The 22957-nt window shown below is 42.5% G+C and overlaps 1 protein-coding gene across 1 annotated transcript; it reads left to right on the top strand.

Annotated features, from left to right (window-relative positions):
* The first annotated feature begins 345 nt into the window (after positions 1–345).
* LOC117327030 lies at positions 346–22672 on the top strand. The gene is made up of 3 exons (XM_033883853.1): positions 346–725; positions 14875–15017; positions 19957–22672. Exons 1-3 carry the CDS (start codon positions 671–673, stop codon positions 20200–20202), a joined length of 444 nt encoding a protein of 147 aa, XP_033739744.1. The 5' UTR covers positions 346–670; the 3' UTR covers positions 20203–22672.
* Positions 22673–22957: the final 285 nt, after the last annotated feature.

The following is a 22957-nucleotide window of genomic DNA, read 5'->3' as shown; positions in this document are numbered from 1 at the left end:
CTATCGTTCCGTCTCATAGCGATTCATCCAAATAACTAGATAGTATTAGAGGGATGCTGGGTACGCCACTGGTTGTCATAGCGCGCCGCCATAGTAGAACATTGTGTTGGCGACTACAGGTGATTAATACCCCATCAATCTCCAATATTATCTTTTTATGTTCTTGATTATGTGCCTATTTTTAATGTCAATGAGTTTTTTCCAATATTTATTTTATATTTTATTCTGACAAGGCTTTTACTTTGCGCCTCGATATCGATTAGTACCCGTTACGTGACTGGCTCAGCGGGACAAGAACAAACACTCCCTCATCAGTCAGGCCATTGATCATAAGACGGATTTTAATTTTAATTGGGAAAATAGCGTAAAACGGCGCTATTACTGTGATGGTGCTAGGGAGGCGGTCGATAGTGGTTGGTGAGTTGGACCGCACACCATACCACCGTTATTTCCTGGAAACATTTGTGTTTAAAGTCTGAGCAAAATGCAAGTTAATTTTGTGTTTAATCCTTCGATAACAAGTTTATATGAAAGGTGCTATTACAACTAAATGACAAGACGGGTACACAGAGCTGATTCGTTTGTCGGTGGATATCATGTATTACTAACGGAAAGAATGTCTCAATGTGCTGAGATCCCGGACGTCCCAGAGTAGGACCGACACAAAACTATGACTGTCCAGTCGTCAATGTTCTGGGCTGTCGTTCTAACGATATTGTCCACAGGTAAGTCAGCATCAAACAGCTGTACGTTCGATTCTTTACGTATACATTGCATTCCACTAGGTGGGCTTATAAATAATAGATACAATGAATAAAGGACAAAAAAGAGATGATTTATACTGACAATGTGATCCTCGGGAGCTTGTTAGTCCATGTGGACAATCAACCGCGACATAGTTTACCGTAGAACAATACAATGGTAAAGAAAATTAAAGACTTCAATAAAAGAGTTAGTTAAATATTAAAGTGTCACGTGGTCGTTAAAGAAACAGTGTTATACTGCTGTAGTTATCAATCCAATTGGTCAGTTTTCAGAAGACTCTATATCATCTATTCCATTGTTTAACTTTCTGGTGTATTATAATCAACTGAACAGAGCCAATATAAAAGTTAACTGTTCCGGGAAGTAATCATAGACAATCGGCATACAACATATTTGTCATCGCTTGTATCACTAGTAATGGTTTATCACTAGTAATGGTTTATCTCTGGTAATGGTTTATCACTAGTAATGGTTTATCACTAGTAATGGTTTATCACTAGTAATGGTTTATCTCTAGTAATGGTTTATCTCTAGAAATGGTTTATCACTAGTAATGGTTTATCTCTGGTAATAGTTTATCACTAGTAATGGTTTATATCTGGTAATGGTTTATCTCTAGTAATGGTTTATCTCTGGTAATGGTTTATCACTAGTAATGGTTTATCACTAGTAATGGTTTATCACTAGTAATGGTTTATCACTAGTAATGGTTTATATCTGGTAATGGTTTATCTCTAGTAATGGTTTATATCTGGTAATAGTTTATCACTAGTAATGGTTTATCTCTAGTAATGGTTTATACCTGGTAATGGTTTATCTCTAGTAATGGTTTATCTCTAGTAATGGTTTATCTCTAGTAATGGTTTATCACTAGTAATGGTTTATCTCTGGTAATGGTTTATCTCTAGTAATGGTTTATCTCTAGTAATGGTTTATCACTAGTAATGGTTTATCTCTAGTAATGGTTTATCACTAGTAATGGTTTATCTCTGGTAATGGTTTATCTCTGGTAATGGTTTATCTCTGGTAATAGTTTATCACTAGTAATGGTTTATCTCTAGTAATGGTTTATCTCTGGTAATAATTTATCACTGGTAATGGTTTATCTCTAGTAATGGTTTATCTCTAGGTAATGGTTTATCTCTAGTAATGGTTTATCACTAGTAATGGTTTATCTCTGATAATGGTTTATCTCTGGTAATGGTTTATCTCTGGTAATGGTTTATCTCTAGTAATGGTTTATCACTAGTAATGGTTTATATCTGATAATGGTTTATCTCTGGTAATGGTTTATCTCTGGTAATGGTTTATCTCTGGTAATGGTTTATCTCTAGTAATGGTTTATCTCTAGTAATGGTTTATCTCTAGTAATGGTTTATCTCTGGTAATGGTTTATCTCTAGTAATGGTTTATCTCTGGTAATGGTTTATCTCTAGTAATGGTTTATCATCTGAGTAATGGTTTATCTCTAGTAATGGTTTATCTCTGGTAATGGTTTATATCTAGTAATGGTTTATCTCTAGTAATAGTTTATCTCTGGTAATGGTTTATCACTAGTAATGGTTTATCTCTAGTAATGGTTTATATCTGGTAATGGTTTATCTCTGGTAATGGTTTATCACTAGTAATGGTTTATCTCTGGTAATGGTTTATCTCTAGTAATGGTTTATCTCTGGTAATGGTTTATCTCTAGTAATGGTTTATCTCCGGTAATAGTTTATCTCTGGTAATGGTTTATCACTAGTAATGGTTTATCTCTAGTAATGGTTTATATCTGGTAATGGTTTATCTCTGGTAATGGTTTATCACTAGTAATGGTTAATCACTAGTAATGGTTTATCTCTGGTAATGGTTTAATCATCTAGTAATGGTTTATCTCTAGTAATGGTTTATCTCTAGTAATGGTTTATCTCTAGTAATGGTTTATATCTGGTAATGGTTTATCTCTGGTAATGGTTTATCACTAGTAATGGTTTATCTCTGGTAATGGTTTATACCTGGTAATGGTTAATCACTAGTAATGGTTTATCTCTGGTAATGGTTTATCTCTAGTAATGGTTTATCACTAGTAATGGTTTATCACTAGTAATGGTTTATATCTGGTAATGGTTTATATCTGGTAATGGTTTATCTCTAGTAATGGTTTATCACTAGTAATGGTTTATATCTGGTAATGGTTTATCTCTGGTAATGGTTTATCACTAGTAATGGTTTATCTCTAGTAATGGTTTATCACTAGTAATGGTTTATATCTGGTAATGGCTTATCACTAGTAATGGTTTATATCTGGTAATGGTTTATCACTAGTAATGGTTTATCACTAGTAATGGTTTATATCTGGTAATGGTTTATCACTAGTAATGGTTTATCACTAGTAATGGTTTATCTCTAGTAATGGTTTATCACTAGTAATGGTTTATATCTGGTAATGGTTTATCACTAGTAATGGTTTATATCTGGTAATGGTTTATCTCTGTAATGGTTTATCTCTGGTAATGGTTTCTCTGTATGGTTATCTGGTAATGGTTTATCACTAGTAATGGTTTATATCTGGTAATGGTTTATCTCTAGTAATGGTTTATCTCTGGTAATGGTTTATCTCTGGTAATGGTTTATCTCTAGTAATGGTTTATCACTAGTAATGGTTTATCACTAGTAATGGTTTATCACTGGTAATGGTTTATCTCTGGTAATGGTTTATCTGGTATGGCTTATCTAGTAATGGTTTATCACTAGTAATGGTTTATATCTGGTAATGGTTTATCTCTGGTAATGGTTTATCACTAGTAATGGTTTATATCTGGTAATGGTTTATATCTGGTAATGGTTTATCTCTTGTAATGGTTTATATCTGGTTATGGTTTATCTCTAGTAATGGTTTATCTCTGGTAATGGTTTATCACTAGTAATGGTTTATATCTGGTAATGGTTTATCTCTGGTAATGGTTTATATCTGGTAATGGTTTATCTCTAGTAATGGTTTATCATTAGTAATGGTTTATCTCTGGTTATGGTTTATCTCTAGTAATGGTTTATCACTAGTAATGGTTTATCTCTGGTTATGGTTTATACCTGGTAATGGTTTATCACTAGTAATGGTTTATATCTGGTAATGGTTTATCTCTGGTAATGGTTTATATCTGGTAATGGTTTATCTCTAGTAATGGTTTATCATTAGTAATGGTTTATACCTGGTAATGGTTTATCATTAGTAATGGTTTATATCTGGTAATGGTTTATCTCTAGTAATGGTTTATCATTAGTAATGGTTTATCTCTAGTAATGGTTTATCACTAGTAATGGTTTATATCTGGTAATGGTTTATCTCTAGTAATGGTTTATCACTAGTAATGGTGTATCACTGGTAATGGTTTATCTCTAGCAGGCACGTAGCCAGACCTAATTGAGAAATTCAATAACATATTCACAAAACATACCGCAAAAGCCATGGCTAATGTTTTGTGATATGTTGTAAATCTTGTTGTGATTTGTGTCTCGTGTGTTGTGATTTGTGTCCCGTGTGTTTGGGTTTGTGTCCCGTGTGTTGTGATTTGTGTCCCGTGTGTTTGGGTTTGTGTCCCGTGTGTTTGTGATTTGTGTCCCGTGTGTTGGGTTTGTGTCCCGTGTGTTGTGATTTGTGTCCCGTGTGTTTGGGTTTGTGTCCCTTGTGTTGGGTTTGTGTCCCGTGTGTTTGGGTTTGTGTCCCGTGTGTTTGTGATTTGTGTCCCGTATGTTGTGATTTGTATCCCGTGTGTTGTGATTTGTGTCCCGTGTGTTGTGATTTGTGCCCGTGTGTTTGGGTTTGTGTCCCGTGTGTTTGTGATTTGTGTCCCGTGTGTTTGGGTTTGTGTCCCGTGTGTTTGTGATTTGTATCCCGTGTGTTGTGATTTGTGTCCCGTGTGTTGTGATTTGTGCCCCGTGTGTTTGGGTTTGTGTCCCGTGTGTTTGTGATTTGTGTCCCGTGTGTTTGGGTTTGTGTCCCGTGTGTTTGTGATTTGTGTCCCGTGTGTTGTGATTTGTATCCCGTGTGTTGTGATTTGTGTCCCGTGTGTTGTGATTTGTGTCCTGTGTTGTGATTTGTGTCCTGTGTGTTGTGATTTGTGTCCTATGTGTTGTGATTTGTGTCCCGTGTGTTGTGATTTGTGTCCCGTGTGTTGTGATTTGTGTCCCGTGTGTTTGTGATTTGTGTCCCGTGTGTTGTGATTTGTGTCCTGTGTTGTGATTTGTGTCCTGTGTTGTGATTTGTGTCCTATGTGTTGTGATTTGTGTCCCGTGTGTTTGGGTTTGTGTCCCGTGTGTTTGGGTTTGTGTCCCGTGTGTTGTGATTTGTGTCCCGTGTGTTTGGGTTTGTGTCCCTTGTGTTTGGGTTTGTGTCCCGTACCCCCATGTTTGCTGTTGGACCAGTCCCCTTTGATTAATTCCGTGCTTGCGTGGAATGGCTGTATCTACCCGATACCCGTATTTAATAACTTTAATTATATGATCTAAGTGGCCTGTGGTCAATGTACACAAATATCGATCCGTCTCGTTAATATCCGGGGATCTGTGTAACCCCCGGATGGCGGTATCGACCGGTCCGAAATCTCGATCCACTGTAGATTTCCGGCCCTGTTAGATGACAGAGCTGGCTATGACAGATAAGTACAAATTGTATGTACTTATAGGCAGATCCTAATAGTCTGGGAATGGTCGGGAAATCTATGAGTACACCCTACAGCAAGAATGTCTCACAGATACCAAAAGTGGAATTGGAAAAAATGACATCGATGTGTCCTTGCTTGTCAGGAAGTTAAGTTCGACATTCATTCAATACCTATTACAAAGGAAAGGAAACAAAAATCACGGAAACTTCACATAGAAGTCAAAGTGTGGTCAAATCCTTGTCAAATTGCTTTTGAAGTATGCAACTGGGGTCACAACTACGGAACTAGTCATAACAAAGTACATGCAAATGTTTTGTATACATGTATTCTCCTACACAGAAAAACTGCTATACAGCATACTTTGATATGACGTTATACTATAACATTTTCCATACAGCATACTTTGGTGTGACGTCATACTGAAACACGCGCTATATAGCATGCTTTGATGTGACGTTATATTGACACACATGTGACGTCATACTGAAACACGCGCTATATAGCATGCTTTGATGTGACGTTATATTGACACACATGCTACACAGCATACATTGATGTGACGTCATACTGAAACGCGCTATATAGCATGCTTTGATGTGACGTTATATTAACACACATGCTACACAGCATACATTGATGTGACGTCATACTGAAACACGCGCTATACAGCATGTTTTGATGTAACGTTATACTAATACACGGTACACAGCTTGCTGTATATAGCGACATATGAAGCAAACAACTTTTGCATAGGTACCATCGCGGGCTTAATGGTTCAAACGACTGACCTAGAGATCCATCAACCTTAGGTCAAACAGGATTTATGCCGAAAACGTTAAATTTTAAATTGACTAACCGGTTAGTGCGCATAAACTAACAATTACCCAGATCCAAAATGTCGCTCAATGTTAAAAGAGGTATACAGTTTCACCAAGTGTTTCGGAAACAGAAACAAATAGCTGGGTAACATTTATCGGGTCGATCAGAATTTCTGCTTTGTTTGTTTGAGTCTGTTTATTAACGTTTTTGGATGTCCAACATTATTCCATCTGCCAGTTTCTACTATAAATGTATGATTATTTGTTCTGAACTTCAAAGTAGTATTGTTTCATTATCATTTCAAATTAAAAGCATTTTTTTTCAAAATTGCAACCATTTTCATAAATTTGATAACACACATATTTTGAAGAATAAAAAAAACGTCATTAATCCCCTTTTGCAAAAACTGAATATACATTATTTGCTTTAAAATAAGCTTTACCAATTGTGGATACAAACTTTCCTGTAATTAGGAATTCCATACATACATCATCAATCCACATTCATTCAAAACATTTTGCAGAAAACGAAATATGTGTCTAGCTTGTTTTCGTTTATAAATAGCATGACACAACATATTTCACATATTTCTCTAGACAACAACATTCTTGCCCATTAACTCATCGATCTAAATTTTATTAGATGACCTTTTGCGGTCGCCTTTAGTCCAGCCCCTCCATCGTGCATCGTATACAATTTACATTTTCGAATTCTTCTCAATATCCAAGAGATAAGGGTCTTGTTATTATGCCATTATCATGCTGGGATAAAGGACTAGAACGTTTGTTCAAATCAATGACCTTGACCTACTTTCAATGTCACAGGGATCAAATGTCTGAAAATATTTTAACGACTCCTTTTCAATAACTTAGTGGCCCAGGATCATGATATAGGCCAGTAGTATGCTCGGATGAAGGGCTAGCAAAGTTGTTTGAATAAATGACATTGGCCTAGTTTCAAGGTCACAGGAGTCAAATATGTTCAAACATTATATGACCTCTTCACAATGTCAAAGAGGCGCAGTCATGATATTGATCCAGTAGCATGCTGGGATGAAATGCTAACAAAGGTGTTCAAATTATTTACCTTGATATACTTTCAAGGTCACAGAGGTCAATTATGTAGAAATAATTATACAAGTTCTCAATAACCAAGACGCCAAGGTCATGACATTGGGACAAGGGTATGCTTTGTTAACATGCTGAAAAGTGTCATCTTTAATTGAATGGCATTGACCTGCCTTCAAGGTCACACTGGTAATGTGTGATGAATTCAACTATCGGTATATATTTCAGAACTTCTGTGGCCGTCCAGGCCCATGAGCCTCTTTTTCTATCAAACGTGGCCTGATGCCTAGTTCCATGTAGTTTGGTGTACTCTACTGAATCCCATTAACGGCTAACATAAAAATTAATGGAAGCGTCTATATTCTGTATGTTTCTGAATCCCCAGATCTCATAGTCAGACATCAAGGTGTGTTTTTAATTTGATTTTTCTCTACCTTTCTTTAAAACATCATACGGTTGCATAGCAATGGAGGCTTTTTTTATCTTAAGATTTTGACATCATGAAAGGAACATGCGTGTGAGAAAACGTCATTTTTTTCAAATATTTTATCTCTACATTTTCGGATGTAACAAGAATTTGTATTGAAAAATCCATCCTTGCAAAATATCATATAATTGATTTATCAGTATGAACCTATAATCTCAAGTATTTGTGTTCACTAAAACATCAAGCTAATTTTGGCTTACGAGGACAATCACAAAATGATATTGTGTCATCTGTGTACAGTGGGATAACAAGTTTTGTACCACCTGTCTCTATCCTGTCCTCACCTGTTATACAACCTGTCTCTATCCTTTCCTCACCTGTTACACCACCTGTCTCTATCCTATCCTCACCTGTCTCTATCCTATCCTCACCTGTTACACAACCTGTCTCTATCCAATCCTCACCTGTTAGACCACCTGTCTCTATCCTATCCTCACCTGTTACACCACCTGTCTCTATCCTATCCTCACCTGTCTCTATCCTATCCTCACCTGTTACACAACCTGTCTCTATCCAATCCTCACCTGTTACACCACCTGTCTCTATCCTATCCTCACCTGTTACACCACCTGTCTCTTTCCTATCCTCACCTATTACACCACCTGTCTCTATTCCATCCTCACCTGTTACACCACCTGTCTCTATCCTATCCTCACCCTATCCTCACCTGTTATACAACCTGTCTCTATCCTATCCTCACCTGTTACACCACCTGTCTCTATCCTATCCTCACCTGTTACACCACCTGTCTCTACCCTATCCTCACCTGTTACACCACCTGTCTCTATCCTATCCTCACCTGTTACACAGTCTGTCTCTATCCTTTCCTCACCTGTTACACAGTCTGTCTCTATTCCATCCTCACCTGTTACACAACCTGTCTCTATCCTATCCTCACCTGTTACACCACCTGTCTCTATCCTATCCTCACCTGTTACACCACCTGTCTCTATCCTATCCTCACCTGTTACACCACCTGTCTCTATCCTATCCTCACCTGTTACACCACCTGTCTCTACCCTATCCTCACCTGTTACACCACCTGTCTCTATCCTATCCTCACCTGTTACACCACCTGTCTCTACCCTATCCTCACCTGTTACACCACCTGTCTCTATCCTATCCTCACCTGTTACACAGTCTGTCTCTATCCTATCCTCACCTGTTACACCACCTGTCTCTACCCTATCCTCACCTGTTACACAATCTGTCTCTATCCTATCCTCACCTGTTACACCACCTGTCTCTATCCTATCCTCACCTGTTACAAGGTCTGTCTCTATCCTATCCTCACCTGTTACACCACCTGTCTCTACCCTATCCTCACCTGTTACACCACCTGTCTCTATCCTATCCTCACCTGTTACACCATCTGTCTCTATCCTATCCTCACCTGTTACACAGTCTGTCTCTATCCTATCCTCACCTGTTACACCACCTGTCTCTATTCTATCCTCACCTGTTACACCACATGTCTCTACCCTATCCTCACCCTATCCTCACCTGTTACACAACCTGTCTCTACCCTATCCTCACCTGTTACACCACCTGTCTCTATCCTATCCTCACCTGTTACACCACCTGTCTCTACCCTATCCTCACCTGTTACACCACCTGTCTCTATCCTATCCTCACCTGTTACACCACCTGTCTCTATCCTATCCTCACCTGTTACACCACCTGTCTCTATCCTATCCTCACCTGTTACACAGTCTGTCTCTATCCTATCCTCACCTGTTACACAACCTGTCACTACCCTATCCTCACCTGTTACACCACCTGTCTCTATCCTATCCTCACCTGTTACACCACCTGTCTCTATCCTATCCTCACCTGTTACACCACCTGTCTCTATCCTATCCTCACCTGTTACACCACCTGTCTCTATTCCATCCTCACCTGTTACACCACCTTTCTCTATCCTATCCTCACCTGTTACACCACCTGTCTCTACCCTATCCTCACCTGTTACACCACCTTTCTCTATCCTATCCTCACCTGTTACACCACCTGTCTCTATCCTATCCTCACCTGTCTCTATCCTATCCTCACCTGTTACACAACCTGTCACTACCCTATCCTCACCTGTTACACCACCTGTCGCTATCCTATCCTCACCTGTTACACCACCTGTCTCTATCCTATCCTCACCTGTTACACCACCTGTCTCTATCCTATCCTCACCTGTTACACAACCTGTCTCTATCCTATCCTCACCTATTACACCACCTGTCTCTATCCTATCCTCACCTGTTACACAGTCTGTCTCTATCCTATCCTCACCTATTACACCACCTGTCTCTATCCTATCCTTCACCTGTTACACCACCTGTCTCTATCCTATCCTCACCTGTTACATCACCTGTCTCTATCCTATCCTCACCTGTTACACCACCTGTCTCTATCCTATCCTCACCTGTTACACAGTCTGTCTCTATCCTATCCTCACCTATTACACCACCTGTCTCTATCCTATCCTCACCTGTTACACCACCTGTCTCTATCCTATCCTCACCTGTTACACCACCTGTCTCTATCCTATCCTCACCTGTTACACAACCTGTCTCTATCCTTCCTCACCTGTTACACCACCTGTCTCTACCCTATCCTCACCTGTTACACAACCTGTCTCTATCCTATCCTCACCTGTTACACCACCTGTCTCTACCCTATCCTCACCTGTAACACCACCTGTCTCTATCCTATCCTCACCTGTTACACAGTCTGTCTCTATCCTATCCTCACCTTTTACACCACCTGTCTCTATCCTATCCTCACCTGTTACACCACCTGTCACTATCCTATCTTCACCTGTTACACCACCTGTCTCTACCCTATCCTCACCTGTTACACCACCTGTCTCTATCCTATCCTCACCTGTTATACAACCTGTCTCTATCCCATCCTCACCTGTTACACCACCTGTCACTATCCTATCCTCACCTAATACACAACCTGTCTCTACCCTATCCTCACCTGTTACACCACCTGTCACTATCCTATCCTCACCTGTTACACCACCTGTCTCTATCCTATCCTCACCTGTTACACCACCTGTCTCTATCCTATCCTCACCTGTTACACCACCTGTCTCTATCCTATCCTCACCTGTTACACCACCTGTCTCTATCCTATCCTCACCTGTTACACAGTCTGTCTCTATCCTATCCTCACCTATTACACCACCTGTCTCTATCCTATCCTCACCTGTTACACAACCTGTCTCTACCCTATCCTCAACTTTTGCAAGAAGAAAAAATCAATTATACGCACGGACCACAATTTAACCACACATTATACAATTATCGATACTTTTGTAACCTGGCACACATGATAAAATTACCGATTTTTACGCTCAGTAAACATTCTCCGTTCAATAGAAGTTTTGAGATACCTGCTATGTATCCGCAGTCAATAACATATTTTGTTCGAGATCACGTCTCTGCAGTTTACAATTTGATACGGCGATTTTGTCATCAACAAAATTTTAAGCACAAGATTATATTTATCACTTTTGGACTTTGATCAGAGCGTGAGAAAGGCTTTGGAACGCATGTCTAAGTAATTGAAGCTCAGCACTGAAATGTGATGGCAACATATATAATTGTTCCACTGCAATGCTAGTATTATGAACCGGGAGAGTTACCATGCGGTGTCAGTATTATTGACTGGGAGAGTTACCATGCGGTGTCAGTATTATGGACAGGAAGAGTTACCATGCGGTGTCAGTATTATGGACAGGGAGAGTTACCATGCGGTGTCAGTATTATGGACAGGGAGAGTTACCATGCGGTGTCGGTATTATGGACAGGGAGAGTTACCAGGCGGTGTCAGTATTATGGACCGGGAGAGTTACCATGCGGTGTCAGTATTATGGACCGGGAGAGTTACCAGGCGGTGTCAGTATTACGGACCGGGAGGGTTACCATGCGGTGTCAGTATTATAGACCGGGAAAGTTACCATGCGGTGTCAGTATTATGAACCGGGAGAGTTACCATGCGGTGTCAGTATAATAGACCGGGAGAGTTACCATGCGGTGTCAGTATTATTGACCGGGAGAGTTACCATGCGGTGTCAGTATTATTGACCGGGAGAGTCACCATGCGGTGTCAGTATTATAGACCGGGAGAGTTACCATGCGGTGTCAGTATTATGGACCGGGAGGGTTACCAGGCGGTGTCAGTATTATAGACCGGGAGAGTTACCATGCGGTGTCAGTATTATAGACCGGGAGAGTTACCATGCGGTGTCAGTATTATGAACCGGGAGAGTTACCATGCGGTGTCAGTATAATTGACCGGGAGAGTTACCATGCGGTATCAATATTAAGGACCGGGAGAGTTACCAGGCGGTGTCAGTATTATGGACCGGGAGGGTTACCAGGCGGTGTCAGTATTATAGACCGGGAGAGTTATCAGGCGGTGTCAGTATTATAGACCGGGAGAGTTACCATGCGGTGTCAGTATTATGAACGGGAGAGTTACCATGCGGTGTCAGTATAATTGACCGGGAGAGTTACCAGGCGGTGTCAGTATTATGGACCGGGAGAGTTACCAGGCGGTGTCAGTATTATGGACCGGGAAAGTTACCATGCGGTGTCAGTATTATGAACCGGGAGAGTTACCATGCGGTGTCAGTATTATTGACCGGGAGAGTTACCATGCGGTGTCAGTATTATGGACCGGTAGACTTTCCATGCGGTGTCAGTATTATAGACCGGGAGAGTTACCATGCGGTGTCAGTATTATGGACAGGAAGAGTTACCATGCGGTGTCAGTATTATGGACCGGGAGAGTTACCATGCGGTGTCAGTATTATGGACAGGGAGAGTTACCATGCGGTGTCAGTATTATGGACAGGGAGAGTTACCAGGCGGTGTCAGTATTATGGACAGGGAGAGTTACCATGCGGTGTCAGTATTATAGACCGGGAGAGTTACCAGGCGGTGTCAGTATTATGGACCGGGAGAGTTACCATGCGGTGTCAGTATTATGGACCGGGAGAGTTACCAGGCGGTGTCAGTATTATGGACCGGGAGAGTTACCATGCGGTGTCAGTATTATGGACCGGGAGAGTTACCAGGCGGTGTCACTATTATGGACCGGGAGAGTTACCATGCGGTGTCAGTATGATGGACCGGGAGAGTAACCATGCGGTGTCAGTATTATGGACAGGAAGAGTTACCAGGCGGTGTCACTATTATGGACCGGGAGAGTTACCATGCGGTGTCAGTATGATGGACCGGGAGAGTAACCATGCGGTGTCAGTATTATGGACAGGAAGAGTTACCATGCGGTGTCGGTATTATGGACCGGGAGAGTTACCATGCGGTGTCAGTATGATGGACCGGGAGAGTAACCATGCGGTGTCAGTATTATGGACAGGAAGAGTTACCATGCGGTGTCAGTATTATGGACCAGGAGAGTTACCAGGCGGTGTCACTATTATGGACCGGGAGAGTTACCAGGCGGTGTCACTATTATGGACCGGGAGAGTTACCATGCGGTGTCAGTATTATGGACCGGGAGAGTTACCATGCGGTGTCAGTATTATAGACCGGGAGAGTTACCAGGCGGTGTCAGTATTATAGACCGGGAGAGTAACCATGCGGTGTCAGTATTATGGACAGGAAGAGTTACCATGCGGTGTCAGTATTATGGACCGGGAGAGTTACCATGCGGTGTCAGTATTATAGACCGGGAGAGTTACCATGCGGTGTCAGTATTATGGACCGGGAGAGTTAACATGCGGTGTCAGTATTATGGACAGGAAGAGTTACCATGCGGTGTCAGTATTATGGACCGGGAGAGTTACCAGGCGGTGTCACTATTATGGACAGGAAGAGTTACCATGCGGTGTCAGTATTATGGACCGGGAGAGTTACCATGCGGTGTCAGTATTATGGACAGGAAGAGTTACCATGCGGTGTCAGTATTATGGACAGGAAGAGTTACCATGCGGTGTCAGTATGATGGACCGGGAGATTTTGATGTCTGTGTAACATGCTGCATGTTATCTACTGTCTGTTCGATAAATTCTAATGTCTTTCACCATCGATTACTTGTTTTGCCTGAGATCCTGTCTCCCCAGTCATTAGTTGTTTTGTCTTAGATATGTAATAGACATTAATCGTTAATCTAAAAAACAAAACACAATTTCCTCCATTACAAAGTATATTTTGTCGCGTTGTGATTATCATATTCATCTACATGTAACTCTCGTTAGTTTGTTTTCAAATTCAAAATCTAAATTGGTGGATGACAATATGAGACAACACGAGGCCTTTGCGTTGAAAAAGTTTTACACCCGATTTCGCAACGGTATCTGTATTATCACGGACTATATGGTATGATATGGGCGGATATTGATGAGGTAGATTCCGTAGAGTACACCAATTAAAGAGTGTATGTTTTGATTTATGATTCTGGTCAGTTTGTCATAATTTAGGATGCATGAGCAACATACAAACATAATAACAAGAGGTAGTTTAGTCCTGTAAAGTCGAAGTTAAAGAACTCGATTTCAAACCCTCATTAAATCTTTAAATTCATTTTCCGTCGGGGACTTCGTCTCCCTGGCTCCCAACCCCACCCCCACCCCCTGGCCCCCCCACCCCCACCCCCTGGCCCCCAGATTATGTCGCCCCACCCTCTATTTGTTTTGTCTGAGATTCTGTCTCTCCATCCATCACTTGTTTTGTCTGAGATCCTGTCTCTCCATCTTCAAAACCGGGCACGTCCTTAAATAACACAATAACCCCGGCTGTTGATAGGACGTTAAATAAATAACACAATAACCCCGGCTGTTGATAGGACGTTAAATAAAATAAAACCAAAACCAAATCCTGTTGATATCCTGTCTCTCCAGCCATATCCACCCCACCCCCTACATACACCTTCAATATCTTGTCGCAACGACCTCCTACGTCTTTGATAGATGTGCAGTTGTTATCTTTGTTTATCTTTGTTTATCTTTTGCGTAAGTTAATATCAATTTAAACGTGAAGAAAGTATAAAACAATTAAACTCCATACCATTAAGTGTTCTTTTTCACCCTAACGTTGACATTGTGATATAATGTTGGTTGTTGTAGGACGAGATGTGACGTCACAGAACCTAGCCTGTTATGACTGTGAGGATACATTCACGGATGTATGGGATCCGTACACCGACTGTCAGGTCAGACTAGACCGAGTAGACAACAAGACTTGTCTGGAGAGCGAAGAGTACTGTCTGGTAAATCCTTTCTTCTCCCACGACGTCTGTTTAATCAATCAAAGTAAAATTTCCAATGTAAATAGTATTTATATTGCGATCAGACGTTAAATATATTTATATTGCGATCAGACGTTTCAAATTTGTTCATATTGTACAATCGACCTTAATACCTGATGCAATTAACTATTTCTTTGATTGAAAGTTTGTGCCCTGGACGGTTATTGCTTCCTATTGTACATATTGGGATTCCCTACTCTGATAGAGATTCTCTGCTCTGATAGAGATTCCCTACTCTGATAGAGATTCCCTACTCTGATAGGGATTCCCTACTCTGATAGAGATTCCTACTCTGATAAGGATTCTCTGCTCTGATAGGGATTCCCTACTTTGATAGTGATTCCCTACTCTGATAGAAATTCCCTACTCTGATAGAGATTCCCTACTCTGATAGAGATTCCCTACTCTGATATAGATTCTCTGCTCTGATAGGGATTCCCTACTCTGATAGGGATTCTTTGCTCTGATAGAGATTCTCTTCCCTGATACGGATCCCCTACTCTGATAGAGATTCTCTTCTCTGATACGGATTCCCTACTCTGATAGAGATTCTCTGCTCTGGTAGGGATTCCCTACTGTGATAGGGATTCTCTACTCTGATAGGGATTCCCTACTCTGATAGAGATTCCCTACTCTGATAGAGATTCCCTACTCTGATAGAAATTCCCTACTCTGATAGAGATTCCCTACTCTGATAGAGATTCCCTACTCTGATATAGATTCTCTGCTCTGATAGGGATTCCCTACTCTGATAGGGATTCTCTGCTCTGATAGGGATTCCCTACTTTGATAGGGATTCTCTACTCTGATAGGGATTCTCTGCTCTGATAGGGATTTCCTACTCTGATAGAGATTCCCTACTCTGATAGGGATTCTCTGCTCTGATAGGGATTCTCTACTCTGATAGAGATTCCTCTGCTCTGATAGGGATTCTCTACTCTGATAGGGATTCTCTGCTCTGATAGGGATTCTCTGCTCTGATAGGGATTCCCTACTCTGATAGAGATTCCCTACTCTGATAGAGATTTTCAGCTCTGATAGGGATTCTCTGCTCTGATAGGGATTCTCTGCTCTGATAGGGATTTTCTGCTCTGATAGGGATTTTCTGCTCTGATAGGGATTCTCTGCTCTGATAGGGATTCTCTGCTCTGATAGAGATTCTCTGCTCTGATAGGGATTCTCTACTCTGATAGGGATTCTCTGCTCTGATAGGGATTCCCTACTCTGATAGAGATTCCCTACTCTGATAGTGATTCTCTGCTCTGATAGGGATTCTCTACTCTGATAAGGATTCTCTGCTCTGATAGGGATTCCCTACTCTGATAGAGATTCCCTACTCTGATAGTGATTCTCTGCTCTGATAGGGATTCTCTGCTCTGATAGAGATTCCCTACTCTGATAGGGATTCTCTGCTCTGATAGGGATTCCCTACTCTGATAGGGATTCTCTGCTCTGATAGGGATTTCCTACTCTGATAGAGATTCTCTACTCTGATAGGGATTCTCTGCTCTGATAGGGATTCTCTACTCTGATAGAGATTCCCTACTTTGATAGAGATTCCCTACTCTGATAGAGATTCCCTACTCTGATAGGGATTCTCTGCTCTGAAAGGGATTATCTGCTCTGATAGGGATTCTCTACTCTGATAGGGATTCTCTGCTCTGATAGGGATTCCCTACTGTGATAGGGATTCCCTACTCTGATAGAGATTCTCTGCTCTGATAGGGATTCTCTGCTCTGATAGGGATTCCCTACTCTGATAGAGATTCTCTGCTCTGATAGGGATTCTCTGCTCTGATAGGGATTATCTACTCTGATAGGGATTCTCTGCTCTGATAGGGATTCCCTACTGTGATAGGGATTCCCTTCTCTGATAGGGATTCTCTGCTCTGATAAGGATTCTCTGCTCTGATAGGGATTCCCTACTCTGATAGGGATTCTCTACTCTGATAGGGATTATCTGCTCTGATAGGGATTCCCTACTGTGATAGAGATTCCCTACTCTGATAGAGATTTTCAGCTCTGATAGGGATTCTCTGCTCTGTTAGGGATTCCCTACTCTGATAGAGATTCCCTACTCTGATAGAGATTCTCTGCTCTGATAGGGATTCCCTACTCTGATAGAGATTCTCTGCTCTGATAGCGATTCCCTACTCTGATAGCGATTCCCTACTCTGATAGAGATTCCTTACTGTGATAGGGATTCTCTGCTCTGATAGGGATTCTCTGCTCTGATAGAGATTCCCTACTTTGATAGGGATTCTCTGCTCTGATAGGGATTCCCTACTGTGATAGGGATTCTTTGCTCTGATAGGGATTCCCTACTCTGATAGGGATTCCCTACTGTGATAGGGATTCTCTGCTCTGATAGGGAGTCTTTGTTCTGATAGGGATTCCCTACTGTGATAGGGATTCTCTACTCTGATAGAGATTCCCTACTGTGATAGAGATTCCCTACTCTGATAGCGATTCCCTACTCTGATAGAGATTCTCTGCTCTGATAGGGATTCTCTGCTCTGATATGGATTCCCTACTGTGATAGAGATTCCCTACTCTGATAGAGATTCCCTACTCTGATAGAAATTCCCTACTGTGATAGGGATTCTCTGCTCTGATAGGGATTCTCTGCTCTGATAGGGATTCTCTGCTCTGATAGTGATTCCCTAGCTCTGATAGGGATTCTCTGCTCTGATAGGGATTCCCTACTGTGATATGGGATTCTCTGCTCTGATAGGGATTCTCTGCTCTGATAGGGATTCTCTGCTCTGATAGGGATTCTCTGCTCTGATAGGGATTCTCTGCTCTGATAGGGATTCTCTTCTCTGATAGGGATTCTCTACTGTGATAGGGATTCTCTGCTCTGATAGGGATTCTTTGCTCTGATAGGGATTCTCTACTGTGACAGGGATTCTCTGCTCTGATAGGGATTCTCTTCTTTGATAGGGATTCTCTGCTCTGATAGGGATTCTCTACTCTGATATGGATGCTCTACTCTGATAGGGATTCTCTACTCTGATAGGGATTCTCTATTTTGATAGGGATTCTCTTCTCTGATAGGGATTCCCTCTCGTAAGGTGTGGTGATCACTGACCACTACCTTATGATGTCCTGTATCACTGACCACTCCCATGTAATGTCCGGTATCACTGACCACTCTCTTGTTATGTCTGGTATCACTGACCACTCCCATGTTATGTCTTGTATCACTGACCACTCCCATGTGATGTCTTGTATCACTGACCACTCCCATTTAATGTCTTGTATCACTGACCACTCCCTTGTTTTGTCTTGTATCACTGACCACTCCCATGTGATGTCTTGTATCACTGACCACTCCCATGTAATGTCCGGTATCACTGACCACTCCCATGTAATGTCCGGTATCACTGACCACTCCCTTGTTATGTCTTGTATCACTGACCACTCCCTTGTTATGTCTTGTATCACTGACCACTCCCATGTTATGTCTTGTATCACTGACCACTCCCATGTGATGTCTTGTATCACTTACCACTCCCATGTAATGTCTGGTATCACTGACCACTCCCTTGTAATGTCTGGTATCACTGACCACTCCCATGTAATGTCTGGTATCACTGACCACTCCCATGTAATGTCTGGTATCACTGACCACTCCCATGTAATGTCTGGTATCACTGACCACTCCCATTGTATGTCTGGTATCACTGACCACTCCCATGTAATGTCTTGTATCACTGACCACTCCCTTGTTATGTCTTGTATCACTGACCACTCCCATGTTATGTCTGGTATCACTGACCACTCCCTTGTTATGTCTGGTATCACTGACCACTCCCTTGTTATGTCTTGTATCACTGACCACTCCCATGTAATGTCTTGTATCACTGACCACTCCCATGTATGTCTGGTATCACTGACCACTCCCATGTAATGTTTTGTATCACTGACCACTCCCATGTGATGTCTTGTATCACTGACCACTCCCTTGTTATGTCTGGTATCACTGACCACTCCCTTGTTATGTCTTGTATCACTGACCACTCCCTTGTTATGTCTTGTATCACTGACCACTCCCTTGTTATGTCCAGTATCACTGACCACTCCCTTGTTATGTTTTGTATCACTGACCACTCCCATGTGATGTCTGGTATCACTGACCACTCCCTTGTTATGTCTTGTATCACTGACCACTCCCTTGTTATGTTTTGTATCACTGACCACTCCCGTGTGATGTCTTGTATCACTGACCACTCCCTTGTTATGTCTTGTATCACTGACCACTCCCATGTGATGTCTTGTATCACTGACCACTCCCATGTAATGTCTGGTATCACTGACCACTCCCATGTGCTGTCTGGTATCACTGACCACTCCCTTGTTATGTCTGGTATCACTGACCACTCCCATGTAATGTCTGGTATCACTGACCACTCCCATGTAATGTCTTGTATCACTGACCACTCCCATGTAATGTCCGGTATCACTGACCACTCCCTTGTTATGTCTTGTATCACTGACCACTCCCATGTGATGTCTGGTATCACTGACCACTCCCTTGTTTTGTCTTGTATCACTGACCACTCCCATGTGATGTCTTGTATCACTGACCACTCCCATGTGATGTCTGGTATCACTAACCACTCCCTTGTTATGTCCGGTATCACTGACCACTCCCATGTGATGTCTTGTATCACTGACCACTCCCATTTTGTTTCTCCTATGAACTCAACCCAAACATACAGAGACTATGGCGTAGTATGGTTATTTTTACGTAAAGAATATTCTACAATTACTGCAGCTTTTAGTTACTAAGAAATAAAATGTGCCTTTTCATTTGTATATATTTGTAAATGTAAATTTCACGTCAGAAGAGATTGTGTGACAGATGCATTATCAGAGTGTGATTGTCTTCCCCCAGGTTGAGCGGATCACTCTTAAGAAAATGACCATAAGTATCAAGCGTTCATGTGCAAAGGAGTGTTGGTACGGATGCCGAGCAAAGGGAATCGGGGTGACACAGGTCATGTGTACTTCATGTTGCCAAGAGCCTAACTGTAATGTGGGTAATAATTCTCCGTCTGCTTCCTTCGAATCCAGTCACATGATGGTGACATTCCTCTTGATGACGTACTTTGGAAGACTTTTTGAAAGAAATATCGAATGACAACGTTTTGTCTCGATAATACTGATTGATACTGATGGTCGGACATTATCCAGTGGACATTATCGAGAATTTATGCATGTCGATGTAACATGACTTGATATATATATGACCCAACTACATAGTACAGTCACCACCGTCATAAACCTCCACCTCTACTACCACCACCTTCATAGCCCTCCACCTCTACTACCACCACCGTCATAAACCTCCACCTCTACTACCACCACCGTCATAAACCTCCACCTCTATTACCAACACCGTCATAAACCTCCACCTCTACTACCACCACCGTCATAAACCTCCACCTCTACTACCACCACCGTCATAAACCTCCACCTCTACTACCACCACCGTCATTAACCTCCACCTCTACTACCACCACCGTCATAAACCTCAACCTCTACAACAACTACCGTCATAACCCTCCACCTCTACTACCACCACCGTCATAAACCTCCACCTCTACTACCACTACCGTCATAAACCTCCACCACTACAACCACCACCGTCATAAACCTCCACCTCTACTACCACTACCGTCATAAACCTCCACCTCTACTACCGACACCGTCATAAACTTTCACCTCTGCTACCATCACCGTCATAAACCTCCACCTCTACTACCACTACCGTCATCAACCTCCACATCTACTACCACCACCGTCATAACCCTCCACCTCTACTACCACCACCGTCATAAACCTCCACCTCTACTACCACTACCGTCATAAACCTCCACCTCTACTACCACCACCGTCATAAACCTCCACCTCTACTACCACCACCGTCATAAACCACCACCTCTACTGCCACCACCGTCATAAACCTCCACCTCTACTACCACCACCGTCATAACCCTCCACCTCTACTACCACCACCGTCATAAACCTCCACCTCTACTACCACCACCGTCATAACCTCCACCTCTACTACCACCACCGTCATAAACCTCCACATCTACTACCACCACCGTCATAAACCTCCACCTCTACTACCACCACCGTCATAAACCTCCACCTCTACTACCACCACCGTCATAAACCTCCACCTCTACTACCGACACCGTCATAAACCTCCACCTCTACTACCACCACCGTCATAAACCTCCACCTCTACTACCACCACCGTCATAAACCTCCACCTCTATTACCAACACCGTCATAAACCTCCACCACTATTACCAACACCGTCATAAACCTCCACCTCTACTACCACCACCGTCATAAACCTCCACCTCTACTACCACCACCGTCATAAACCTCCACCTCTACTACCACCACCGTCATAAACCTCCACCTCTACTACCACCACCGTCATAAACCTCCACCTCTACTACCACCACCGTCATAAACCTCCACCTCTACTGCCACCACCGTCATAAACCTCCACCTCTACTACCACTACCGTCATAAACCTCCAACTCTACTGCCACCACCGTCATAAACCTCCACCTCTACTACCACCACCGTCATAAACCTCCACCTCTACTACCACCACCGTCATAAACCTCCACCTCTACTACCACCACCGTCATAAACCTCCACATCTACTACCACCACCGTCATAAACCTCCACCACTACTACCACCACCGTCATAAACCTCCACCTCTACTGCCACCACCGTCATAAACCTCCACCTCTACTACCACTACCGTCATAAACCTCCAACTCTACTGCCACCACCGTCATAAACCTCCACCTCTACTACCACCACCGTCATAAGCCTCCACCTCTACTGCCACCACCGTCATAAACCTCCACCTCTACTACCAACACCGTCATAAACCTCCACCTCTACTACCACCACCGTCATAAACCTCCACCTCTACTACCACCACCGTCATAAACCTCCACCTCTACTACCACCACCGTCATAAACCTCCACCTCTACTGCCACCACCGTCATAAAAACCTCCACCTCTACTACCAACACCGTCATAAACCTCCACCTCTACTACCACCACCGTCATAAACCTCCACCTCTACTACCACCACCGTCATAAACCTCCACCTCTACTACCACCACCGTCATAAACCTCCACATCTACTGCCACCACCGTCATAAACCTCCACCTCTACTACCACCACCCTCATAAACCACCACTCAGCTCTACAACCACACAGCTCTACAACCACACAGCTCTACAACTACACAGCTCTACCACCACATAGTTCTACCACCACATGTAGCTCTACAACCACATAGCTCTACAACCACATAGTTCTACCACCACACAGCTCTACAACCACATAGCTCTACCACCACACAGCTCTACAACCACACAGCTCTACAACCACACAGCTCTACAACCACACAGCTCTACAACCACATAGCTCTACCACCACACAGCTCTACAACCACACAGCTCTACAACCACACAGCTCTACCACCACATAGTTCTACCACCACATGTAGCTCTACAACCACATAGCTCTACAACCACACAGCTCTACAACCACATAGTTCTACCACCACACAGCTCTACCACCACACAGCTCTACCACCACACAGCTCTACCACCACACAGCTCTACAACCACATAGCTCTACAACCACACAGCTCTACCACCACACAGCTCTACCACCACATAGCTCTACAACCACATAGCTCTACAACCACACAGCTCTACAACCACATAGCTCTACAACCACACAGCTCTACCACCACATAGCTCTACCACCACACAGCTCTACCAACACACAGCTCTACAACCACATAGCTCTACAACCACACAGCTCTACAACCACATAGCTC

The sequence above is a fragment of the Pecten maximus genome, chromosome 1, assembly GCF_902652985.1.
Source record: "Pecten maximus chromosome 1, xPecMax1.1, whole genome shotgun sequence".
Classification (NCBI taxonomy): domain Eukaryota; kingdom Metazoa; phylum Mollusca; class Bivalvia; order Pectinida; family Pectinidae; genus Pecten; species Pecten maximus.
The sequence above is the reverse complement of the archived record's forward strand: the minus strand, read 5'-3'. Positions and strand labels throughout refer to the sequence as shown.

Excerpts from the sequence above, each read along its gene's own strand:
- LOC117327030 (XM_033883853.1), top strand. The coding sequence starts at position 671 with ATGACTGTCCAGTCGTCAATGTTCTGGGCTGTCGTTCTAACGATATTG. Across the intron at positions 726-14,874 it reads TCTAACGATATTGTCCACAG|GACGAGATGTGACGTCACAG; the intron begins GTAAGTCAGCAT and ends TGGTTGTTGTAG. Across the intron at positions 15,018-19,956 it reads AGAGCGAAGAGTACTGTCTG|GTTGAGCGGATCACTCTTAA; the intron begins GTAAATCCTTTC and ends GTCTTCCCCCAG.